This window comes from Schistocerca piceifrons, chromosome X (assembly GCF_021461385.2).
Source record: "Schistocerca piceifrons isolate TAMUIC-IGC-003096 chromosome X, iqSchPice1.1, whole genome shotgun sequence".
NCBI classification, from domain to species: domain Eukaryota; kingdom Metazoa; phylum Arthropoda; class Insecta; order Orthoptera; family Acrididae; genus Schistocerca; species Schistocerca piceifrons.
The window spans coordinates 551192394-551218683 of NC_060149.1; the positions used below are offsets into that span (position 1 = coordinate 551192394).

General features: G+C 38.0%; 1 protein-coding gene across 1 annotated transcript in view; it reads left to right on the top strand.

The window, feature by feature from the left end:
• LOC124721170 (zinc finger FYVE domain-containing protein 26) overlaps window positions 1-26290 on the top strand; it is a 423927-nt gene that overhangs the window by 330670 nt on the left and 66967 nt on the right. Inside the window, exons 30-32 of the mRNA XM_047246006.1 lie at window positions 6875-6979; window positions 15179-15395; window positions 23634-23923. Coding sequence (XP_047101962.1) covers window positions 6875-6979; window positions 15179-15395; window positions 23634-23923 — 612 coding nt within the window. The remainder of the gene's footprint in view (window positions 1-6874; window positions 6980-15178; window positions 15396-23633; window positions 23924-26290) is intronic.

Below are 26290 nucleotides of genomic sequence, written 5' to 3' on the forward strand. Positions count from 1 at the left end.
TGGCTTAAGCTGGTCAAAATGCACTAACACAGTACGATCAGACAACTGGATCTCCACATTTATGGGGGAGTCACCCATGAAACAGAATAAGGGCCGTCATACTGAGGAGTGAACTTCTTAGTTCCTCCCTTTCTTACTGCTGGATTTTGGAGCAGCATAAGATCACCAGGTTTATACTGGAAAAGTGTAGACCCTTTGTTACTATGCTGCAACTGTCTTTGAGTAGTTTTTTCATTGTTCTGATTGTTTTCAAATTGACTTATGATGGCAGGCTAATCCTTTTACTTCACTCATATTTACTTCATGTGGGAGATTATTGTGTTCAGACAAGGAGTTCATGGACCTTCCATAGAATGCCTCGGAGGGTGTATACCCAGTTGATTCATTCATACAGCTGCTATACGCCAAACGACATAAGCAACATATTTATCCCAGCCTATATAAGCCCTTCCCATGTAATAAGACAGCATTCAAACAGTCATCTTATTGACACATTGACACATTCAAGGCGACCATTAGCCTGTGGATGAAAGGGCATTATGCACTGTATCTTGGTTCTTAACAGTTTAAACACTAATACAAATAGAGCAGACATAAAGTTGGAACCTTGATCAGTTAATATAGTGTTGCACCTTCCAGACTGAAGAACAAAGTGACTGACAAAGATATAAGTGACTGTTTCAGTGGTCATATCTGTGAATGGTACTAGAATTAAGTACCAAGAAAAATTATCAAAAATAGACAAGATGTACTTATTACTTTGGGCATTTTGTGGAAAGGGACCAACAATGTCTAACACAATGGTTTGAAATGGTTTTGTAGCTTCTGAGAGTGTCTGTAAGGGGATTTTGTTCCTTGGAGGGGGTGCTCCAGGTGCACAAAATAAACAATTTTGAATATATTTCCATACATCTGCTTGTCTGCCCTTCCATCAAAAGTGGGAGGCTGTCCTAGCATTTGTGGCACACTACCCATTATGTCTGGCTTGAAAAATTTCATGAAATTGTGCCATAATGTGCTGCTCTACTTCTTTAGGTATTAGCATTATGTTACCCAAGAGAGTCTTGCGATATAGAATACCTTCTTCAGTGACAAACTCCAGGTAGGATGCATGCTGGTGACATTCTACATCTCTCTATTGTGCTTACTTTAGCTCCTCTTTTGAAACATCATCTGTCTTGAACAGTTCTGACTTTGCAGCTTAATCCATCTGCATTGTGGTGGAGATCGCCAGGATTGTGCCGTATAATGTTACTACTGGGGTCCTTTAAACTTAGTATCCATACAAGGGCATCATGGTCAGTGACCACAGTGAACTTGTGTCCATAGAGGTAGCATTTAAAATAATTAACTCCAAACATAAGATCTAAAAGCTCGTTATCAGTGGTGCTATAATTAATCTCATATGAATTCATCTGCCAAGAGGTGTAACCATAGGCCTTCCCACACTACTGTATTCCTGAGAAAGAATCAGATGCATCTGTGGAAAGAATAAATGGTTTTTCAAAATCTGGGTAGGTTAACAAAGGTGAACTTGTTAAAACATCCTTAATTTTTCTCAAATCTGTGTCACATTCCTCTGTCTACACAAATTCAGTGCCCTTCTTTCTTTAACAACTTCATCAATGACTTGCCTATATAGCATAATCCTCCATAAAATGATGATAGTAATTTGCTAGTCCCAGAAATGATTGTAACTCTTAAACATTTGTAAGTACTAGAAAATTGTCTACAGCTTCTATCAACCTAAGGTCTGGCTTAACTCCAGCTGCAATAATAATATGTCCCAGATACTGGACTTGTGACTTAGCAAATGAACACTTCTCTCTCTTCAAACTTAGGTGTGTATTTTGCAACCTAGACAGCACACTCCTTAATCTTTCTGTGTCTTCCTCAACTGTTCTTGAAAAAGTTATTCTATCACTGAGACACATGAGACACATAGTAGGCTCCAGTAGTAAGTCATGGAACCTGTGAAAAGTTACAGACCCATTCATTAGACTAAAAGGCATGTGGAGAAACTCATCTAGTTCAATAGGGGCCACAAAAGCAGTTTTGGGTTGATCTGGCGGTGCAATAGTAGTTTTGTGGTACCCGTGCAATAGAAGTTTTGTGGTACCCAGAGAGCATGCCAAGATTGCTAAAATACTTACATTTCCCTAATCGGTCAAATGTTTTGTCAATACAGGATAGTAGACAAGTGTCAGATGTAGTGACTTTGTTTACCACTCTCATATCAACACATAGACAATAGGATTTCTCTCCATTTAATGATTTTCTTTTGGGATCACAACTACAGGTGATGACCATGTGCTTGCAGAGGAGTTGAATTATCACTGCAGCGAGCTGCTGTTGAATAGTTTCTTCAACAACAGATTGTAGATGATATGATAATCTATGCGATTTCTGAGCTATTCCATGGGAATTTTGTGCTGTTCGAGGTCAGTTGCCGACAAATACTGTCTTTCCTCGAATAGCCACACATATTCCTCCAGGAATGGGTACAAAAGATTCTGATCTGACTTAGGCAAATGTGCCAACTTCTCTTGCTATTGATTCCTTAACACAGGCATAATTACATAAACCTTTCTCACAGGCAAATTCTTCCTCTTACTTTGCTTAAACTGTTATTCAAAGTGAACTTCTGTTTGTATAACCTCGTCTCCACCTGCCAGTATCATTCCACATGGAATCTCCATATCTCATTGACTGAAATCGTTAACACAAACTGGTATTCTAAATTTTTTTCCTAAAACTTCTGGTTCACTTATGCTTCTCTTAAATTGGATTTGCAACCAGCCAAGAATGTCATTCTGGCTGAGCAGATTGACTAGAAAGTACGATCTCAACGATATTCGAGTTTTCACATCCACCCAGAGAAATTTTCCCATACCTCTGCTGATTCTGACAGGGGTGTTAGTGTTTAATGCCCATGTATGTGGTTCTATTGAAGATTGTGGAAGAGGCCTGGCACCACAAGCTCCTCATGATTGAGGCATGTGCTGACTGCCAAAACAGTGGGTTGCCTCTCTGAATTGAATAGTTTGTGTCTTGTAATCTATCACTGCCTGAAAAAAGTGCAGGAAATCAGTTCCTAAAATGATATCAAAATCTCGTCTGTGTCTCCTCACTACCTCCATGTCAAATCCATATTTTTTCTCGTTGATTTGCAGGTCAACAAAACAAGTTCCAGATGGTATCATCTCCTCAACTAAGGCACGTATGTTATATTGCAGCAGCTTGAACGCACACACACTTGTCATGTTGTGACACAAATAACACACTAATGTGAGCTCCGGTATCTACTAACATATGGACAGTCTCCCCTCTGAGCTTACCTTCTAGTACTAAATTTGCCACCTCGTTAATCATTTCCTTCTTGACTAGATTCATAGTTTTGGCTGGCTGCAAGGATGGGTGGCAGAGCCTGCCTCTCGCTCATTTCTCCACTTTTGAGCAGCCCTCTATGGAAAACTTTGTCTCTTGTATTGTGGACATTTGTCACATGGATGCTCGATCTTGCGCCATTTTGTGCAACAAGGAGCATGACAACACTTGCAGTGTGGTTCGGTTTTCGACACCTCTGGCAGTTGGTATTATTAACAAAAACTTGATGCAGTTGAATACTGTGTGCAGGGGTCAAAACGACCCATCCTGCTTCTTTGCATATTAATGCTAATTAAATTACTTCATGCAGAAAGGTGGTGGAGGTTACTTTTACCTCACCTCCAAACTGCGGGTTAATTCCCCTTATAAATACATAAATCGTTGGAGTAGCACTTCATTACCTGTTTGATTCTTTCCTAAGGCATATGTGCAGCAAGATACAGTTTGATGCAATCAGTAAATGCTTCAAAATCTTCTCCGTACTTCTGTCAGAGTGTTGATAACCAATCTCAGTAATGACTGACACCCCATTTGTCAAAAGTGACTGTCACACACTGCATCGACTGACTCCACATACGTGCGTGCATCACTAGAAAGTTTTAATTTTGTTACATTTAGAAGAAAGCTATCAGGACAGGAACTTGTTTGCCCTACATCATGGAGGAATTTGGTGAGATTTTCACCTTTTGGTCCAGAAAATGAAGGTACAAAATTAACTGCAGGGAGAGTACTGGAAACATTAGGCACACAAATGATAGCACATAGATGCCAAATATCATGGTGGGGCTCATGTAAATCTTCATCAAGCTGTCTCTGTAAGTGTACTTTGTCAAGTGCTATTTGATTAAGCTTCATTTTTAGGGGTGCACGATGATCTACCTCACCATTAGAAGCAGCAGCAGCAGCCATTTCTGGCCACCCTGGCAAAGTACGCAATTGTGTCTCAGGCATGGTTACAATATTAGGACCAAGATTTCTGTAGACCAACAACATTTCAAAAGAGGGGTCTCAACAGTAACCTGTACTAGATTAAGCAATGATGAGTTCTCATGGCAGAAGCTTGCATCACAGGTGGTGAAGAAAAGTAAGGATGCATTGCAGCTATACTTACATTAACATCCCATATTGATGAAGATAGCAGCAAAGGTGGCAGTGTTGATGCACCAGTGGTGCCGGGCATGAATATAATGAAGGTGGTGGCAGTGGCAGCCTCTTGCTTGCAGTGCCAAGGCAGCATGGATGCTCAGCAGTGGAAAGAGATGGCATGGCTACAGAAGTGCAGGGTGGTTGGCAGCATGCACCAAACTGTGCCCACAGCATCGTGGAGATTGTGACAGCAGTGTAGCATGGTCTTGAAGAGCACACCCACTCAGCAAAGGGGACATCTACGGCTTAATGCATTGACAGTATGCTCCGCACACATTGACACACGAGTGCACAATATGCACTTCCAAGTGCAAACTGGATGTCAGAGTTTTCTATCATTGCCAGGTTACATGTGGTAACTACCAGGCAAACAGGCTTTCCCACTTTGTATCCATCAAATGAAAGCGGCAACAATCCACAAAGGAAACCTTTCTCCCAGACCTAATGGTGAACTAATCCCACTTTAGCTGATGCCACTTTGTACGTGTTGAACTTGATAAGGATGGTAAAATGAACAGGAAGTGGATCATCCAGTTGTGTTAGGAGGAAACCTTAGAAAGAAAAGACTGATTCCATCAGCAGTTGAGGTTTTATTTTTCCAAAAGCCCACGCCTAAGGGGTACACTACTCAAACTCGCTATGGCAACTGGAGGCTGCGACAGTTATATTGAGAGTTGTTGCATCCCCAAAGATAGGGACTAGTGACATCCAGTCACGGCAAGAGAGAGTTCTCAATACCAATGCATTCTCACCAACCCATCCAGTGTGCCCCATGTAACCGATCCCAAGTCCTCCTATTGGTGGGCAGAAGGTGCTTCAGTTGGAGTCCCTCCATCAGCATTGTGCAACATAGCATCACTATTCAGCAGTACTATCATGGAACAATGTTCACATGGACTGAATGTAGATGTTACGCAAAACATCTGATACTACACCAGTCCAGGCTTAGCCACTGTCTTACCAAAGAGGCAGTACCATGAGTTATATAAAAGGCAATTAAAATGGAAAATTGTGAAAAATTTTGAAAACCCATTTTTCATCTCAGTAAAACTACTCACCACATACACGTTTAATATGCCCAAGGTGGCCTTTAATATTTGATAAAGGAAACTTCTTCACTTCATGCATAAGTGTTGGTGGATCTACAGCATACGGATTCTCTGTGTAGGATTCATTCTCACTGCTTATTCATAGTCCCTCATCCCACTGCCATATTTCAGTGCTATATGGTATGTCCATTATGGTTGCTGTGTTCAGAGCATGGAAATGTCTTTATACGCATTGCTACAACATTCTGAATTGCTGCTTAAGAAACTGAGTTATGCTTTTAACTGCAGCATCTCAGTATGATATGTTAAAATTAGCAAATAAAATGTGGTCCAAATAAGAAGAACATCACAACCCACATTTTGTCTTGGATCAGAATGTAGCTTGAGAAATATTAGTTCACATAATTATTGTGTGAAGCTCAGCATCAAACCTGATAGAACTGGATTATGAGAATTACTCTGGAGAATCTTTAGAATACTTCATCTGTATATAATATTTATTTGCAAAAAAATTGAAGGTCTTTGGGGTCAGTGCAATTATATGAAGTGCTTGTGATTGTATTTCAGCAATGAGAACATCAGCTGGGCAAAATAGACACTGAATGGCTACATCAAGAATTACTTCTGGTTGTAGGACTAACTAAAACGGTTAACATATGATGGTTTATATATGGAGCACACTTATTCACAGATCTTGGCTAATATTGTGTGTAACAACATGTTGTATTATGTATAATCAGTGTGGAATTAGAAACATCACTTTTTGCAGTTGCAATCCTTTCATGCTAAATACGTGAGAAGACAGGAAAAAAAAAAACTTTCATCGGCACAACATACCTATTTATAAAGATATAGAAATGGAGTAATTTGAATTTAGCAACATCCTCCACATTTAGCACCCTCTTTCTTTGCTTTTCTCACATCTGAAGAAATTTGTGGATTGGAGTCGTATAAGAAGAATGAAATTTGAAAATATCATAGAGAAGATAAAATAATATTTTCTTTCTTTGTTATCCTTTCAGCACATATGGTACTTTTTTCCTCTTTACTCTTCTCCTATATCTATCATCTATGCTGATTAAATGGTCTTGAAATATAACAATAGGTGTAAATATAAATGAAGCAGATAATTATAAGGGTGTATATGTGTAAGAACACACACATCATTTACCTTTTAATTTAAAGCATTGTTAAAAGTTCTGTTATTGTATTAATAAGAGTTTTTACTATATTCTGTATTGTATTGACTCATTACTAGTTCCGTTACTGATTAATTTTCATTATATGTGCAGATTTCTTCTCGATGCTTGTGACAGAATGCTACATCTTCTGCAGCCAATATCACCTGGAACTGTGAATCCTGAAGTTGATCACACTATTGTTATTAGGATGGTTAAGTGAGTATAGCTCCATGTAAATATGTAGTAGTAATAGTACCAATAGTAGTGGTAATAGTAGTAGTCTTATTCATCTGTAGATGATATTTATAAGGATATGGATATGTCTTGCTGTTACAATTTAACAACATCATAAACTAATTCACATATACAGACATTTAAATATTTACAAGTCTAGTATGAGAAGCATGCGACAGGTACACCATGTGATCAAAACTATCCTGACACCTGGCTGAAAATGACTTACAAGTTTGTGGCACCCTCCAATTCATTATGGTGTTGGCCCACCCTTAGCCCTGATGACAGCTTCCACTCTTGCAGGCATAAGTTCAATCAGGTGCTGGAAGGTTTCTTGGGGAATGGTAGCCCATTCTTTACAGAGTGCTGCACTGCAGAGATGTATCAAAGTCAGTCGGTGAAGCCTGGCACGAAGTCGGCATCCCAAAACATCCCAAAGGTGTCCTAAAGGATTCAGGTCTGGAGTCTGTGCAGGTCAGTCCATTACAGGGATGGTATTGTCATGTAATCACTCCGCCACAGACCGTGCATTGTGTTGAAAGATGCAATCGCCATCCCTGAATTGCTCTTCTACAGTGGGAAGCAAGAAGGTGCTTAAAACATCAATGTAGGCCTGTGCTGTGATAGTGCCATGCCAAATAACAAGGGGTGCAAGCCCCCTCCATGAAAAACACGACCACACCATAACACCACAGTCTCCGAATTTTACTGTTGGCACTACACATGCTGGCAGATGACGTTCACTGGGCATTCGCCATACCCACACCCTGCCATCGGATCCCCACATTGTGTACAGTGATTAATTACTCCGCACAATGTTTTTCCACTGTTCAATTGTCCGATGTGTATGCTCCTCACATCAAGTGAAGTGTTGTTTAGCATTTACCAATGTGATGTGTGACTTATGAGCAGCCGCTTGACTATGAAATCCAAGTTTTCTCACCTCGCATCTAACTGTCATAGTACTTGCAGCAGATCGTGATGCAGTTTGGAATTCCTGTGTGATGGTCTGGATATATGTCTGCCTATTACACATTACAACCCTCTTCAACTGTCAGCGGTCTCTGTCAGTCTACAGATGAGGTCAGCCTGTACAGTTTTGTGCTGTACGTGTGCCTCCACGTTTCCACTTCATTATCACATCAGAAACAGTGGACCTAGGGCTGTTTAGGAGTGTAGAAATCTCGTGTACAGATGTGACACAAGTGACACCCAATCACCTGACCACATTCAAAGTCCGTGAGTTCCGCGGAGTGCCCCATTCTGCACTCTCGTGATGTCTAATGAATACTGAGGTTGCTGATACGGAGTACCTGGCAGTAGGTGGCAGCACAATACACCTAATGTGAAAAATGTATGTTTTTGGGGGTATCCACATACTTTTGATCACATAGTGTTGTTGGCCATGGCCTTACGGTAGGAACCATCCTGGCATTTGCCTGAAGTAATTTGGGGAAATAATAGAAAACCGAAATCAGGTTGCTCTCCTGTTTTTAAGTCAATATTCATATTAAATATGAGATTAATATTTGAAAAATAGTAGCCAATGTACAGAAGTACTGTTGAAGTCACGGAATGAGAAATTGATTGAAACCAGAGTTCTGTTTCTTCATTGTAGAAGTGAATCTCTAGTTAGCCACCCCAAGCAAATGATGTGCATGTTGTTGCTCCACATATATGTAATTTTTTTGCAATATATTGATGTTGCAATATTCCACTTTGGCATACTAGTGTAAAAGGCAATAAAAATATTGCTTTAATCATTTAAAAATTCTCTTATTATCTAATAACATTTCTGTACAAGGGTGACATGTAATTTTTTATTTAATGCTTTCAATTCTTAGCTATGTAAGTTTCATCTTTTGAATCTTTAACAGATTTTCATGGCCACATTCTACAAAGTTTGGGCACGAAGATTTACCAGGAAATATGAAATTCTCTTTTATCCTCTTACTGTATACAGGGCTGATTTAAGGCCAAAGATGTTTAATCATGCCTAGTCTTTGAATATGCAGGGTCTAGGAAGCCTGCCTTCTCGGATCGCTAGACAAACAGTTCAAGCAAATTGTATAAATGAGTTTTATTATGAAATGAGCAATGACAATACTTAACTTTGTCAGTGACACAGAAGTGTCTCAAGCAAAGGGAGACATGCAAATAAGAAATCTCTTCAGTATATACAATTCCTAAGTCCCTGGTCTTGAAGTGCCTAATCTTGATGCTGCTGTAGAACTGGGCCACTACCAGTCGGCGCAGCCATTATATCTTCTTCGCATAGAGGTCACTGCCGTCGAATTGTCGTCCTGGAGAGAGGTTGGTCAGCATGCAATTGGCTGGTGTTCCGGCGCTTGGCTTTACATCGTAACAATAGCAACACGAACTGTCACTTGGATTGCCAAGCTGAGAGGGGTGCCAATGCCACCACACCTATAAGATTTCTATAAAGGACATAAGAGAATTAGTAGCAGCAGCTTGGGGTGCCAAGGTGAAAGGGACACCCAAGTACAATATTGGTACACAATGTTTTTTACAATTAGTAAAAAACTGAAACAGGTAAAAGTGTATGAGGGAATAGATGAGAGGGCCACCAAGTGAAAAGTTCCTTATGGTGAAACATGTTCTGGAACCAATCCTGATAGTATATTTGTTGAAAATGATATCCTAGAAATAATTCAAAATTATTATAGATACAGATAAACTATTCATAATCAGAAAGATAAGGAACAGTTAATATATTTTGATCTCAGAATTATCTACATCTTCTTCCATACTCTGCAAGCCACCATACAGTTCAACATACTGCTGCTAATTGTACCTTTTCCTCTGCCGCACACAAATGGTGCAATGGAAAAACAACTGTTTATGTGCCTGAGTACAAGCCCAAATTTCTCTTGTATTGTCTTCAAAGTCCTTATTAGAAACTTACATTAGTATCGTTCTGTAGTCAGCTGGTTCTCTAAACTTTATCAGTGGTGTTTCATGAAAAGAACATTGCCTTCCTTCCAGGGATCCAAGTTGAGTTCACAGAGCATTTTTGCAATGGTCAGATGTTCTTCAGATATACTGGTAACGAACCTAGCATCAAGCCTCTGAATTGCTTCTATGTCTTCATTTAATTTGATCTGGTGGGGGATCCCAAATGCTTGAGCAGTAATCAAGACCAGGTCATACGATTCTTGGGGCTGTGTGTTAAACATGTTTATAATAACTGCTTTTTCTAATGTCAATGTTTTGGTTGCACTGCCTGCATTCCCCTAAAAATAATTCTGTACTTTATGAAAGACCAAAATAAGTGTGATACACTACAGATTTTGTGTCCATGCCAGTTGCACTGGACAGGAGAGAACAGGTCAGGACACAATAATAACATTATTTTGAGCAATTAAGGTAGCAGACTAATGGCAAACTGTTTATTTGTCAAGTAATTATTGTGTGCAAGACTGTTGTAGATGTATTTCTCAAGGTAACCCTAGGAATTTGAGAAATTCTGCTTCCTTCAGCTCGTAAGTTATTTGAAAGCCATTTGATTTTCACCAGCAGTTTGTAAACTAGGTTTCTAAGTCATCATCTGTGTTCAGATGAAATACATACAGATAAAACAATGGTATCTGTGACATTTGTGGGGATTTGATTTATTATTTCATTTTCTATGAGCATAAATTTGTGACTGGCAAACAGAACTGAGTAGTAGGGGTAAATAGTTTATGTCAGAAAGAAACTATATTGAGACTAGAATGAAATGTTGTAGGACTTCTTGCAAAATCATTGTCCAATATGAGAATTAATTTCATGTATTACATGTTAAAACTATCCTTTGCTTTCTCTCTGTAGTACCTTTGATTCCGTATCTTTATGAGATACTGAAGTATAATGCGATAGAGTTCACACATTCAAATTCCTTTGTCAGGTCATGGGAGATTACTGTACATTTTGGGGCTTGTCAAAACATACACAACTTTTTTGTATAAAGTTACTGATGCCTCATATTGTACACTTGTCTCTCTGAATGTCAAACGGTTTTATTGAGATGGTATTAAAATTCTGTACAAAATATGGAATTTGAAAGAGGTTTTCTAAATACTGGAATTTTTCATTTGTTGTGAAAATAGTAATTGAATGGCAGCTCTATAACTGTTCTTTTAAGACTTTTTTCAATAATGCCATTACCTCTTTATGTTTTTGTGTATCTATGAAACACCATTCTTCAAATGACTGTTTGATTATTGTGAACAGAAGTTACTACATTACATTTGCAACTGCTTTAAACATTCCATGTGGAGGATTTGACATCTCACCTGTACTGCGTATCGGCCCACCAGTGACCTGACAAAAACTTCGCTGATATGTGGCTTGTGTTATTAGTGTCCCAAATTCCATGACATCACTTCATGACTTGGGTGCTTACTGAGCTGTCTGTAGCAAAGGGGACATATAATTGCATAAACTGCTGCAGTAGTAGCCAGCTAGGGCCTAAAATGACCCCAAAACAATTTTCTTTTTTTCCGGACATTTTCGCTGTACTGATTTACTTGGTAAACACATACCTTACAGGAAACAATGCAAAAAATCATTTTCACATAAACTTTCCACTATTTAAGAGCTGGAATCTTAAAACATCATTGTTGGCTTTGTCATCTTTTGGAATTTTTTTAAAACACACTTTACCCTACTAATTTATTTGCAAAAAACAGTAACAGACTATACAAACAATATAAAAAATACCTATTCACATGTCCTTTCCACCATTTAAACACATGAGTCCTAAAAAGTTATTCCTGCATGTGTTTTAATTGAAACAGCTGATACACATTTTAAGTTGTCCTCAGCTGTCATTGCAGAAGGTTCTAATTTTCTTGGTTTTGTTGTTTACTGTTTTTTTGTCTTTCTGGGTGAAAATCTTTTCATAACACAACATGCAGTGTTTGTACCTCAATTTTTCCCAAAGTGTGGGCTTTATTTCTTGATGGAGGAGTGATACAGGCAGCGTACCCACATAGATGTAAGGCAATGAATGCTTTGAAAATTTAAAATATCATTCTTCTCCTTGAAGTGCTCCCTAGTAGAAGTTCCATTGTAACTTTTGTCCACCATTTCATCCCATTTCTCACTGGTGAATAAGACAAAGACATCTGGTCATTGAGATCAATGCCTTTTCTTATCTTGCTGTACTCCAGCACAGCCTTTGGTTTCATTATAAATTTTTCTTTTCTGTTCTTTTTCCCAGTGCCCTGTAAAATATCATTATAGGAACCACTGAAATCATTAGAACTCTCATTTCATCCACCCAATTAAAAATTTTGACTCCATTATTGTTCTGTACTCTACATATTTCCTACATTTTAAAATTTTTTTCCCCAATGTCCTTGGGAATCTCTGCTCTATTTGGACGAATTGTTCCACAGAGAAGCATATTTTTATCTAAAAACTTATGCACCAGAGAAATATTTGTATAAAAATTGTCAGCATAGAGATTGCAATATTTTTCAAAAAAAAAGGCTCACGCATTTTCATAGTGGTAGCCTCTGTGTGACCTGCACCTAATAGTTCATAATCTTTCCCTTGATAGATATACAAGGCAAAAGTGTAGCCTTTCTCTGTACAAATTTTGTAAAGTTTTAATCACACTTTGAGGTTTGTTGGGGATATATGGCCTAAAAGTCAGTCTTCCTCTCCAAGTAATCATAGATTCATCAATTACCACATCTCTTCCAGGGGTTAGAGCATTTTGAAAGCTACTCTGCAGATGTTCAGCTGACACTTGTACTTTGTGAGTCTTATAATTTATGTTTTGAGGACATCATCACCAATAAAATGTCAGCAAAACAATAATGCAAGAAATCAATCATGAGGCATTGTGGCTTTTATAACTTTATTTTTGTATAGTGGATTCTTTGAAAAATAATGTGAAATTTGTGGGACCATGTTTTACCCCATAATTAGCATTTTGCCAATAAACTTTCATATTTTTTTCTCAGAAGTGTCAGCCTGATTGGCTACTCAAGGTCTTTTCTTGCCTGGCATTTTACGTAGTTTCTGTGCTGCATACCTGTTTGTTTCTGATATCATATTGTTAAATATGCCTTGTCTTCCTATCATTTTGTAAACATCAGAAGGGATGTCAGATTTGGTGAAAATATTAATGTCTGAATCCCAATTAAAAATTGTAAGCAGATCATTATCAGATGCAGGAGAGATGTCATAGTCACTGGAGTCCCTTTTATTTAAGTAGTAGTTCAGAGAGTAGCATAGTCCTCCTTCATCTAATGGCAGACTGCATCTTCATTTCCTTGTTACTGGCAGCCCAGAAGTAGATGGGTCAATTTCTAGCTAAACATGCAATGAAACATGATTACAACTGGTGCCCAACCATAGTTATTATAAAAGATAAACAATCATCTCTTGTTGTAAACATTGTTTTGCTACATATCTTAAAGCACTTACTCTTGCCTGTTAGCACTAATAAATGAACATATGTGTATTTTTAAAGCAACTATTCTCATTTGCTAAGACTAACAAATTATGGTGCATGTATTTTAATTTTCAACAATAAGTGACCTATTTTCTGTAGTGTTTGGTGCTAAAAGAGCTCAGTTCAACAATAGGGATACAGGGTGACACAAGAATTTGAGGAATCTATCAAAATAAAAATGTCAGGAAACCTAATAAACAGGGATGGAGGTTCTAATTTAAACAGGGCTTGGGATCTGGCACATGATTTATTAAGATCTTGCTGGCCATCACACCCACCAAAGTTGAGAATCACTGAGAGAATGCTTGTTTCACAGAATATCAGTGCACACTCTGGAAAACAAAACAGCATCGAAGGGGATAGTGGGCATCAGGGCTTGCACTCACCTATAAATAGTGGCATGAGGCCAAGAATAGTTTACAGTCTAGTCTAATCGGAGTTCCAGAAGCACATACACATAACAATGCACCTTAGGGCTTCTGCAGAAGACGATGAGTTGCTCAATGAAATGGTGTGAGTAAAATTGAATCAACAACTTGGCTAAACACTTAGAAGCACAAGTTCCTCCTATGCAAAATATTATTCAGAACAGGTTTCAACAAGCAAACAAAGTTTGAAACATTTTTAATGAGTTAAAATTGTGTGCTTGATAACTCAAATTGGAAAACGGCATGCAACGAAATACACTGCCTATTCATATCAGTAAAGTGTCTTTGAAGTTTATATCTTTGACTTCTTTGCCTCCATACCTTACAAGATAATCTCAAACATTGTTTTCACTTGTAAATAATCGATGGAAATATATTCGTTGAGTGAAAAAGCTGTAGATCTTTCCATACCTTTGCAGTTAGACAGTTGCATGTAGACATTGGTTGAGTAAAACTTCTGAATATGCTTTTTACTAAACTGTCTTTCCCAGACATTGTATTGTAATAAATTGAACAAAGGCAATGCATTTTTATAGAGTTTTATGGACTGGTGTCTTGAAACAGTGTTGTTTTGATAGTACCCAAGTTCCAATTAAAGAATTGCCAAATATGACACTTTAGTGTAAGAAAGCTATTTTTCTCTATGATGTATAGTCTGTTTAGTCTATCACATGGAAAGCAAACTGTCATTGCATTAGTTCAATTTTGCAGGATATTGAGACCATGATATGCTTTATTCTGTTGTTCATGCTTAGAAATTTTCCCCATCACATTTGCATTTGCATTCCATGTGAGGACAGCGTTAAGATTCTCATCTGCAATGTTTGATTTATTATCTCACTCTAATAAATTAATATATCTTTTGTTAACACATGGCTGTCATTGTTGGATAAATTATTTATCATTACCAGTATATCTAAATTGCTTTGGCAGTTCTATCTAGAAGTGCATTGTCAGTGAATATTGTAAGATTTACACATATTGAGGCTGCTTTGTTCTCATTGTAAAAGTTGTTTGTTGTTTAAACTTTTCCAGTAATTTCTGCATTGACTACAACTGCATCCCGTTATAAAGTGTACTTTGTATGTAAAAGATTTTCCTCTTGCACTAATTTGAGAGTGAAATAAAAACAAACTTATTTCATACTTTTTGGCTGTGTAGCTATTTTAATAGACAACACAGAACTTCCAATATTAGTAAAAATTCTCTATTATTATTATGCCTATTTATTCTGATAGGAAGTAAAATATAGATATATGTTTATATAAATGTTGTATGTCTTAGGTCGCTAGCAGTGGCAGCAAAAGTGACGTTAGCTGGCCGTCAAACTCCAGAACTTGTGGCCTGTTGTGATCAGGTGCTAAGCTGTGTTGACTTATTAGGAATGTTAGCAGCAGCTGGTCAACCCTGCCTACCCATCAGCACTTTCTGGGGTCACCATAAATTACGTGCTCTTAGGAACCATCTATTGGCTGAAGAGCTATGGCCTCTTGCATTAGAGGTTTGTACAATACTTTGTTGTGTTACATAAAAAAACTGCCATTCACAATTTATGTTGTATCAGGATTGTTGATAATTTGTCACTGTGAATGCTTCCCATTTAAACTTAACAGAAGCTCAAGATGGAAACTTGTCATGGCTTTGGCCTGTGTTGTTTGTATCATATTTTCCATTTGTGACTTAAAAGGTCCACACAAATGGCTCAGTCTATGAATTTGATGGATGGAGAAATGATTTACTCCTGAGGTGTCAAATATTGTTCATGCAGCAGCAAGATGCAAACTGTGTTGATGTGAATTGAAGACTGTTGTCTGAGACAATGGTGTTAGGCAAAAATTGTTGGGCTTTGAAGGCCACTGTGGTTGTGGTTTATGGCATGCTGGTCAGGGCAATTGGCAAGGGATCCACCACTAGACAGTGGCATGGACCCTAAGAATGGAACCACAAAATCTTGGTTTGTGCGCTTCTGTGGCTACCGGCTTTTCCATGTTAAGTAGTTGAATGGCAATGTCAATTAGTTCTGCACACAGGGTACACATACATGGACTGTCTCCTCAATTTCTTCATTAATACCCAGCCAGTGCAGTCACACTTGGCTAAGTTCTTCATCCACACTATGCCTCAAACTGACCAATGAAGCATCTGCTAAGGAAACGGCTCTGGGATGACCACCCAGTAGTCAGCCAATTCACTAGTAAGTAGACGGTGGTTACCAACCTAAGGGTTAAAATGTAATTTTCTGAAGGGTAAAAAGAAAATGGTTCAGTTGTGTTTTGATCATGGATGGACATTATTTTCGAAAGATTAATTCTGTTACCACTGTTTTGAAACACTGTAGTCTTATTACATAGTTCATGATTAACTACATTTCTTTTAAATACTGGCATTAACACATGGGACAGTGTGATGGGGGTTACAACTTGTGAAACGAAGCAACAATCATCATCCTCCTTGCATAATCCATTCACTACACACATACTCTGTACTATATATCTATTACATTAAAATTGAGACACATGCATCTCATGCACCTGAATATCTCATGAAAATGCTTTCTAAGAGTTTTAGTTAGTTTCTTCAATGGGCCAGAAATTTCTTCCTTTTTCACTTCACAACAGATGAAGGAACTAATTGACAGCACAACAAAATAGTAACTATACAGGATGGTCAGAAACAGTCTGAAAAGCTTGTAAGGTTGTGGCAAGGCAGCTTGTGATGAGAAATCACTGTTAAGACAGAAAGTCCACATACTGTGCCATTTCTGAGTTAATTAGCAATTAAATTTGTCAATCAGGCCATTGCGTGTGCAGATCCAAGTGGCCCACCAGAGGCAGTGCCGCCAAACATATTCTCCATTTGGTTTGCTAAAACTGAACAAGTGTGTAATAAAGAAACTGGACATGGGACGGTTGTAAGAATCAGACCTGAGCCAAAGGCTGAGCACTCATGTGCACTATCACCTACACTATGAGAACAAGTGACACTAATTATATCTGGAAAGCCAGTTGAATTTGTGCATGTAATGGCCTGATTGGCTAACTTCAATGCTAATTAACTTGGGAACAGTGCAACAAATCAAATTTTTCTCTTATTAATTATTTCTCAGCACAACTTACTCTGCAACACCCCTCAAAGCTTTTCAGACTGTTCATGACCATACTGTATAATGGCTACAACATTGCTAGAGTGCATACCCTTCATTATTACTATTATTGTTATTACTATTACTGTCACTAATGGCAGTGAGTGCACACAAAGCAGCTCAAACTCTTCCAGCTTCTGCCAATGCGGAAGTAAGGAGTCCAGCAGTCAACTGTATTACAAATAGTAAGACTTAAGTGTGACACACAGATTTTAATTGGTTAATTTTAAATGGGAGTGCAGAGAATGCATGAAACAAGTGTCACTAGGGAAAGGAATGCTGCAGAAGAAGCTTATTTTGTAACAAATGTGTATACTTAATGTGGTTAGCTTTCTTTTCTGAAAAGGAGTTATAGGTAGCACTCTCAGTGCACTGAGAAATGCTTCTTAATTCTGTAAAATAAAGTTGTTAGAAATAAGCAGTGCTAATTGTCTCATTGTCTCATACTTTAATAAAGCACATTCAAAAACTTAATATAATTTATGTTTCATTACTTTATAACTGAAAGTGTTCTTCCATTTTACTAATGAAGTCATCCATTTGTAAGGTATGCGACCCTCCAGACTTGGCATGTAGTAATTCCTTAGAAACATGTTGATTGCTAATTACTTTATTCACATGTTTTGAGTAATCATTGTCAGGTAAAATATGCTTAGAAAAGCTCATACAAGTGAGCAATACAAGAAAAATGTGTACCCTCATGTGCAATTGCTATTAGGTGTATTTGCAAAACATGTTATTTTTATACATCATGTTCATAGAAAATTCTTTTTCATTCTGAAGTTCAGCTAGATACTGATGTTGATAGTAGTGGGAGGGAGGGTGGGTTGCTAGATAATATCTGATTGCACTCGGTGGTAATGGACTCAGAAAGTTTGGGAACCACTGTAGTGGGAGTATGCCATGCAGCACATTTATGTTTTGGTGCAGCTGGAAGAAGATCCATAGAGAGGCAGTGATGTTTATAGGAAGATGTTTGCCTGATGGATGTAATTAAGGACATGTCACAGCACTTGGTCAATATCATTCACTGATTTCTGTAAAATTTGGTGTAAGCAAAAGTAAAGTGATTCATTAGAGTAAAAATCAGCATCTGAGCCCATTGGAATGCATGATAAAGCACTGGTGTTGAGGTGTTGTACCTTGGGGTGATAGAGTATATTGAGTAGTGGAAATTGTTCAGCAGAAGAGCTGTTTTTGCAGTAATTGCATTGTTTTTTTTCCTTTTTTAATTTTTTAATAAAGTTGACAAATCTGGGTAAATTCATGTATGAATTTGCTGTAATACTTCACCTCACCTAAAAATGATTGTAAGTCTGAGATTTTTCATGGCTAAATAGTTTATCAATTGTCGCAGTGTGAAGCTGCTGTTGCATAGTACGTGACCCAGGTACTCCATTGTGGGTTAAAAAAAAAAAAAAGAACATTTCTTCATATTGCACTTGAGACTACTGCTTTGAAATGTGTGAAATAAAGATTCAAAATTTTGGAGATGAGTTTTGTGGGGTACCCAGTTACAGTGATGCATTGAGGTATTTAACACAGTGCCTACATTTGTAAATTAATTGCTGAAAATAATGCTACAGTATCACTATAGCACTTATAATTTCATATGGTAAGCCATTGTGTTGATAGAGACTGAAAGATACATTAATGACCATGATTTAAATTCTTTATTGAAAGTAACCACCTGTCAAGTCTACTTTTGAGAAATATGTAGGCACAGTCGTGAAGCAGAGAGCACGTACCTGAAGTTTTGCAAGTTTTTCTGAGACAGTAATTTAGTTTAGTTTCTGTTTCTTGTGTACTTCTGTGAGGAACTGATTTATACCTGTCTTTTTTTACTGTGTAGACTAGTGTGTACTAACTTAATCTTATGATTCCAATGCATAAATTTTAGTACATGTCTTAGTGCGAGGCAACCTTCTCAGGTGGCTTCCTGCTCTCAGAAGTGCCATGTCATGTGGATCAGTTTAAATGTCATGTTAATAAACACATACAGTTTAGATCAGTGCTTTAGAGGTTGTGTATTTATTTCCTGCAGTAGCTTTCATGTAAGCAGAGTTTCTATTGAAAGGTTACTGTTAATAAATACATTTTCAGAAAAGAAATTTATTTCTGTTTTAAGAGCTAGTAGATCTCACGATCCTAGGCCATAGTAAGAACTCCACAGAGCATATTTTAGTGTTTTTTATTCACCTCAGTTATATTTTGTGTACATTCTAACCTCAGTAGTGTCACAGTTGGCTAATTTTCTCTTTTATGGGAGTCAGTCTGTACTTTCACAATTAATCCTTACTGTTTTGTCTCTATTTCTTGAGATCTTATTCAGTTTTTGTAAAGCAGGATATGGACAGGGAATGTGGTCACTGTGAGCAGACACAAGGGGAATTGATTGCTGTTCATAAACAGCTGGAGGATGTGTTGGCTGTGGTTGACCACCTTCTGGCTGCTGCTTAAAGCTGCAGTGACACCAGGGCACTGGTGATGAGATCTGCGACACCTTTGGTGCTGTTTGTATCCTCTGGTAGCTTAGCTGTGTTTATGTCTTCCGATACACATCTTCTGACCAGTTCATCTTCACATGAGAGAGATTGTGAGAGAGTGATGGGTTCACATGTCACTGGCCAGAAGACAAAAGGGAAATAGCAAGTAGGGTGGGAAAGAATGTCAATGTGCACTTGGCATGTTTGCTGGGGTCACATCCAAGGCACAGAGGAGGCTCTGCCAGCAGCTGTCGAGTGCACTTGGTGCAGCCTGCTGCAAATAGTGGATCATATCGGCATGAATGATGCCTGATGCTTGGGTTCTGAGGCCATCCTCTATCCCTTTCAGCAGATGGCTGATTGGTAAAAGGAACTAGCATCGCACACAGTGTGCTGGTGGAGCTTCCTATTTCTAGCATTGTCTCTATGGTCAATGATTGTCCTCTGGTTTGGAGCAGAGTGGAAGATCTAAACCAGAGTCTCGGATGATTCTATGACAGTATAAGATGTGAATTTCTTGACCTGCACTCTTGGGTGGAGAATTGTACTGTTCCCCTTAATAGGCCAGATGTGCACTACATGCTGGAAGCAGTTACTAGGGTAGTGGAATATGTATGGATTTGGGCTGTTGATAAAATATCGATATATCAACATTTTTCCTAAAAATATCAGTATATATTGGCAATATTTTCTAGCTCAACATAGAAACAGCAATATCAAGTTCTGATATTTTTCTTTTATATTATATTTTTTCCCAATTTTTGATAAATATTTCAAATTGTTTGTTTGAAATTGTAGTAGAACATAGTTTTACTTTCACTGTGTGAAGGAGTCTCACTAGTTTTCAAGCTTTCATCACATCCAGTCTTTCTCTTTCTCTGTGTGAAGCTAGTACAGGTGGCACAAAGAAACTCAAAGAAGAAGTCCAATTGCAATTGAGGGGGGAGTGGTGATGGGAGTAGAACAACGAGATTTCTGATGTGAAGAAATAGCACATCAGTTACATTAAAAAGCAATTTTTAGTACAACTAGTGTGCTATTTCTTCACATTGGCACTCTTCAGAAACATTTGCTGAAAATCATAAGCAAAAATTTAAAAGACAAGACTGATCTTTGTGGTGGACAGAGATGCGTGAGAGGAAATGCTGACTTAGTCTGTGCTTGGTGCTACCAACAGAAACTGCAACATTTAACTTCACCACATAATTTGGACACTGCAACTGCTAGGTCACTAGTGTTTGCAGAAAGGAAAAAACAGGGAAGTCAACATGAAGTGTTCCGTACAAATTCGATATGTGATGAAACCCAATGACGGACCCATCAGACACTTTTTATTGTGCCACTTATATGCAGTTACAGTGGTTAGCAAAGTGGTTATTGCCAAGAGTCAACATGCATTGTTTTCCTTTCAATTCTTGCTCCAAGGGTGATAAGTAAGCTGTTAGCTTGTTGTCGTATAGGATATATAATAATAAATCAAGATTCAAATATAAAGTTCTAAAACTGGCAGTATATTTACAATGTGCAGCTGATATTTTTATATTCTGGTATGTCGAAATTTTTTCTGTCGATATATCAATACTTTTTTTCGATATAATGAGGGCCAATAATGATATTTTTTAAAATATTGATATACCAGTTTCCCAGTATTTTTAAAAATATCTACAGTCTTAGTGTGGTTGCACATGGGATTTTTTTAAGTTAGAGGAACCCCTCCCTGGGTTCAGAGGTGAATTGCCTGCCAGAATCAAAGATACATCAGCCACAAGTTCTCAGACAATGCTCATCCTGACAGATCGGATGTAGAAAAGGTTAATGTGATATTAGTAAACTGCACAAGTGTCCAAGGAAAGGTCTAGGAATTAGTACACCTTATTGAAAGCTATAATGTCCATATAGTATTGTTAGTAACTTTCCTGATCATGCTGTTGTAATAGGGGATGACCTCAACTTGCCAGGTATAGATTGGGAGTCATTCTATCAAAACTAGTACCTAAGACAGGGATTTATGTGACATTTTATAATGTCTTGTCTGAAAATTACTTCAAACAGATAACACAGGCCAATGATGGAAAAACTTTTTTGCTGAAAATACCTTATTCTTATGTTTTTTAGGGTGGGAAATCCAAATATGATACTTAAAAAACTGTATCATCCACCATTTCTTCACATTTTACAGTTAAATTTATTAAATTAAGTGATTTTTAAAAGAATTTAACAGCTTTTATGTAGTTAAAATGATTTAAAAAGGAGCTCTAATGAATGTAGATGACGTTGGTAGCACTGCTGAAAAACATTTGCTGGCAAAAAAAGGTCGCTTCTATTTTTGTGTTAACAGATGGTGTTTTGTTTGCTGTCAACCTAACCTCACTTTCCCATTTCCTGTACATGTGCTCAGTACAATGTCTAATTGTGGTTGTAAAAACTCTGATCACAGTTTTTGTTATATTTGTGGTGAATACCAATGAAACATTACAGACTTTGTGAAAAAGGTTTATTTATCATACTTTGGATCTAAACTTGCTGATCATGGCTGGCTGTTGTTTCCAAGCAGTTCTAGGCGCTTCAGTCCCAAACAACGCTGCTGCTACGGTTGCAGGTTCAAATCCTGTCTCGGGCATGGATGTGCGCGATGTCCTTAAGTTAGTTAGGTTTAAGTAGTTCTAAGTCTAGGGGACTGATGACCTCAGATGTTAAGTCCCATAGTGCTTGGAGCCACTTGGTGCTCAAGATAAATGTTATGTGTGTGCTGAAGATCTGAGAAAATGGTCCAAAAAGGAGGAAAAAAGCCTTTAGACTTGCTCTTCCTGTGATATGGACAGAGCCAAGAAATCATTCTGATGATTGCTACTTTTGCAGTGTTGATATTACTGCTCATAATTCAAAAAACTTCCTTGTATGACTTTTCTGGAGATAAAACAACTCGTTATTAGAAATCAATTTGGCTTTGACAAACACTGACTGTGTGAAACCCAGCTTGATCCATTGATTCATATGACCCAGAAGGCAGCAGATAGATAAGCTCAGACTGAGGAGCTCATCTTGAGTTTCTGTTACAGCATGGACCATCAGTTACTGAAAAAAATAAACTGGTCTGCAAAATATGCCAAAAGTAACTCTTGCATCATGCATCATTGCTGAGTACTGTGGCTCAGAGAAACTTGGATGGAACATAAAAACAACTGCTGCAGTGTAGTACAGATGAAAACTAAAATAAATACCAAGGGAGAGGAACGGAAATTACACTTTTATGCAAAGACAATAATTATGTGAAAGTCAGCACAATTTATGATGAGCCCTTGGACAGTACCAAAGTTGGGGCTTGGTTCTTAATAGAGTATTCAATCACCATGGATGGCAATAGATGCTCTGCAACTTGCTACCATGCTGGCCACAAGGTTGGTAAGGAGTTCTTGTGATATGGCATTCCATTTTTCCACCAATGCGGTTGATAACTCCTGGATGGTCATTGGTGCATGTGGACATGCTGCAGTATGTCTCCCCAATGCATCCCAAAGATGCTCAATGGGATTTAAGGTTGAGGGGGAGGGGGGAATGGGCAGGCCAATCTATTCGCCAAATATCCTCTCATTCCTAGAGTTCCTCCACCTGTGACTTTAGATGCGGACATGCACTGTCAGTTGTAAAACCATTAGTACTATGCAACCTTGCTCACACCCCTAACAGTGACCTGTGCCTTGCTGTGTACAGATTTATGCTTCAGGATCATTTCACTTAAGATATGTGACAGGAACAGCAGCACATTAGTTCTTTTGGAATGTATTTTTGGTACTGAGACATTTTCCACGTCCCCAAGCATCTCCTCACATACATCTGTGGATCAAACAGTCTTAATTTTAGCTCCATCTGATTCTCCTCCAGATTATCACTGTAACAGTTCACCTTTATTGCCAAAAGAAGTTTTTCAGTTATAATGGCACAGACTTGCCTTCTTGTTGCCCTCCTTTCTTCATCTCTGTTATGCAAGATTTTCCTGTTCAATGATTCATGTGAACTTCTAATTACATTTGTTTGTTAATGAATTTGTCAGATAAATATGTTTAATAATAATTAACTATATATATATTTCACAGAATTCTTTCTCTTACAGGTATCTACAAAATGTGGGCTTGATTGTACTGGAGTGTGGGCTGCTTGGGGGAAGGCCAGCCTTCGTGCGGGGTTTTGGAACGATGCACGTGAACACTTTGCCCATTGTTTAAAGGCTGGATCACGACCCCCAAGAGATCCACCTCTGCTTATGGAAATCATCAGTATCCTGGAAGAAGTGTCTCTGGGCCACTCTAATAACTCCTCAGAATCTAGCGTCAGACAGTTTCATGTGGATGACAACTCTGTCTTAAATGCTCTTGCATCAGTGGATGACATTTCATCTGGCAGGTAAAATTAGGATTTTACACAATATTTATTGTTATTAAACATGACAAAATGAGGAATATTATATGCATGTGTTCTGAAAGCTACAGCCTGAGAAATTTATACAATTAGAGAGACATAGTTCTACAATTACAACAAAAATTTCCTGGTTTCATGGGTGCGAAATGGAAGTAAGGTAGGGTAAGTCATATGTAACTGATTATGTAAGGAATAAATATGTTAGTATTCTTGGTTAAGAGAGATGCATTGGGGACATGGTGAGAATGATAAATAAGTCATGTGGTTGCAGAGAAACTGATTAACCTGTGAAATCAAACACCAAACACATTAGTAGTATTCTGATTTTCTCCATTGCGCAATTTTTTAAAATCTATGCCTAAATTTGTCTTTTGACTTAAATACTTCTTAGTAACCAGTCTGCTAGCTTATTAGATTTCACACAACACTGTTTCTTTTGTGCAGTGAGTACTATCATCTTAAAATAGTACATACTCCAAGATAATAGGCCTAAGAATTTTTTCCACAAATAAGTGAAATTCTTTCTTTCTGTGAGTTATTTGACTTACTAAGAATAAACTTTCACAACTTTTCTCTTAAATACATACCTCTTAAACATACCTTATCGAGTACAAGTATTACAGTAAAAACATAATTTACTGTTTCCTATGCACTCAGAGCTGGCAGTTATTATTTTTATAAAAGTAGCTGTAGTTACTAATCTAAGAAGATCAACGATATGGTCTTTCTAGGTTAACTTTTAATTAGGATGTACAGCAAAAACAAGACTTTTAAGCTATTTACAATTATACTGTATTTAGTGATAATGATTTATTCAGTAAGATATGGATTGCAGTTGAGAAAAACATATGAACCTTGGACTTTGATGGAACAAAACATAGTGAGCTGTAGGTGAATATTGAGTGTCATGTATCAGCACAATATCACAGTCTTTCTGATTCTTATGGCATTCATGCAGTGAAATATTGTCATCATTATTACTACACAAACTATTGAAACTGTTTTAAAGAGTAACAGTTGAGGGACAGAAAAAGGTTCAATTCACAAGATTAATACCTCAGGGCAGGAGGGGTGCATTTCCAAGGTGGGGGGGGGGGGGGGGGGGGGGGAAGAGGGTGTGGGGGCAGGGGGTAATAGAGGATAGGGAGCAAGGACAGATGTTGTATCTTTCAGTGACTCCACCAGTGATTCCTACGCCAAAGTTTACCAAGATAACACCACATACTTGCACTAAGAAAACCACATAGAACATAGAATCACAGGGTTAGAACCATTGGTCTCTGGGGCCATATAAGAAGTCCAGTGCAGTTAGCTCTGACAGATTTGTTTATTTTTCTAATGTTTATTAGCTACAATCCAGATGCTTCTTCCACCAAGAACTACTGTTACAGCTAAGGACTTGGTGCAGTTTTCTGTGATACCTAGCTCCTCATAGTTGTTCATTAATCACTGCATCTGGGCTTGGTTCTGTACATTGGACTTGTACTTTATGGAAATTGTTCTTGTGCATTGTGTTCATTAAAAGAAAAGAGTACCTCATCTCTAGAGCTCATGTGCACAACTCACTCTGTCAACATGCCTTGAAGGGTTATTTCAAGCTCAGATTGTCCATGGATTGACATTTTAATGAAACAGCAAGTTGCCCATCAAAAGGTGTACACCACAGTGATGCCATTTCATCATTCAACTGCTTACATGAGACACAGAACATGAAAGATCATTATAACGTGGCCAATGACACCAGCTGATGATTTGTACCTATATAGTATAGCTTGTAGGTACCTTGAGGAAAATGCAACAGAACTGTGCATTTTTGGAAGGAATGGCATTATAGTTGTTCTTGTGTCACCAGTGATGGCATGTTTTAAAAAGGACAATTTCCAATGTGATTTCTAGAGTGGTGGCACTGAACCATGGTGTCTGTCTTATGATCTGAGGACATCCATTAATGGGTGAAATGTACTTTCACACTGAAATTGTTGTTATAGCACCAGAGAATAAATATTTTCAGAACTGTACACTGCCTTTTTGGAGGGAACTGAGAGGACTGTGTTGGCCTAAACAATATGACACTGTCTCTGTAAAATGCGTTTCACCAGTAGGTGTCCAATACAACCAACAGGAGACATTCACAGTCACTTTGCTGTGCAAAGTAGGTTGGCAGAAGAATGCCTAGTATTGAACCTGAATCAGTAGCATCAGGTTCTCTTTACCAACGAGAGCAATCCTTGTCTATTGCCTGATTGTCATCCTAAAAGAATGTGGAGTCAGATACCAATACAAGTCTCAGGCATAAAGTCCCGCGAATTCAGAACTGAGGTGAGTCAGCCACGTTTTCTGTCAGTATTGTTC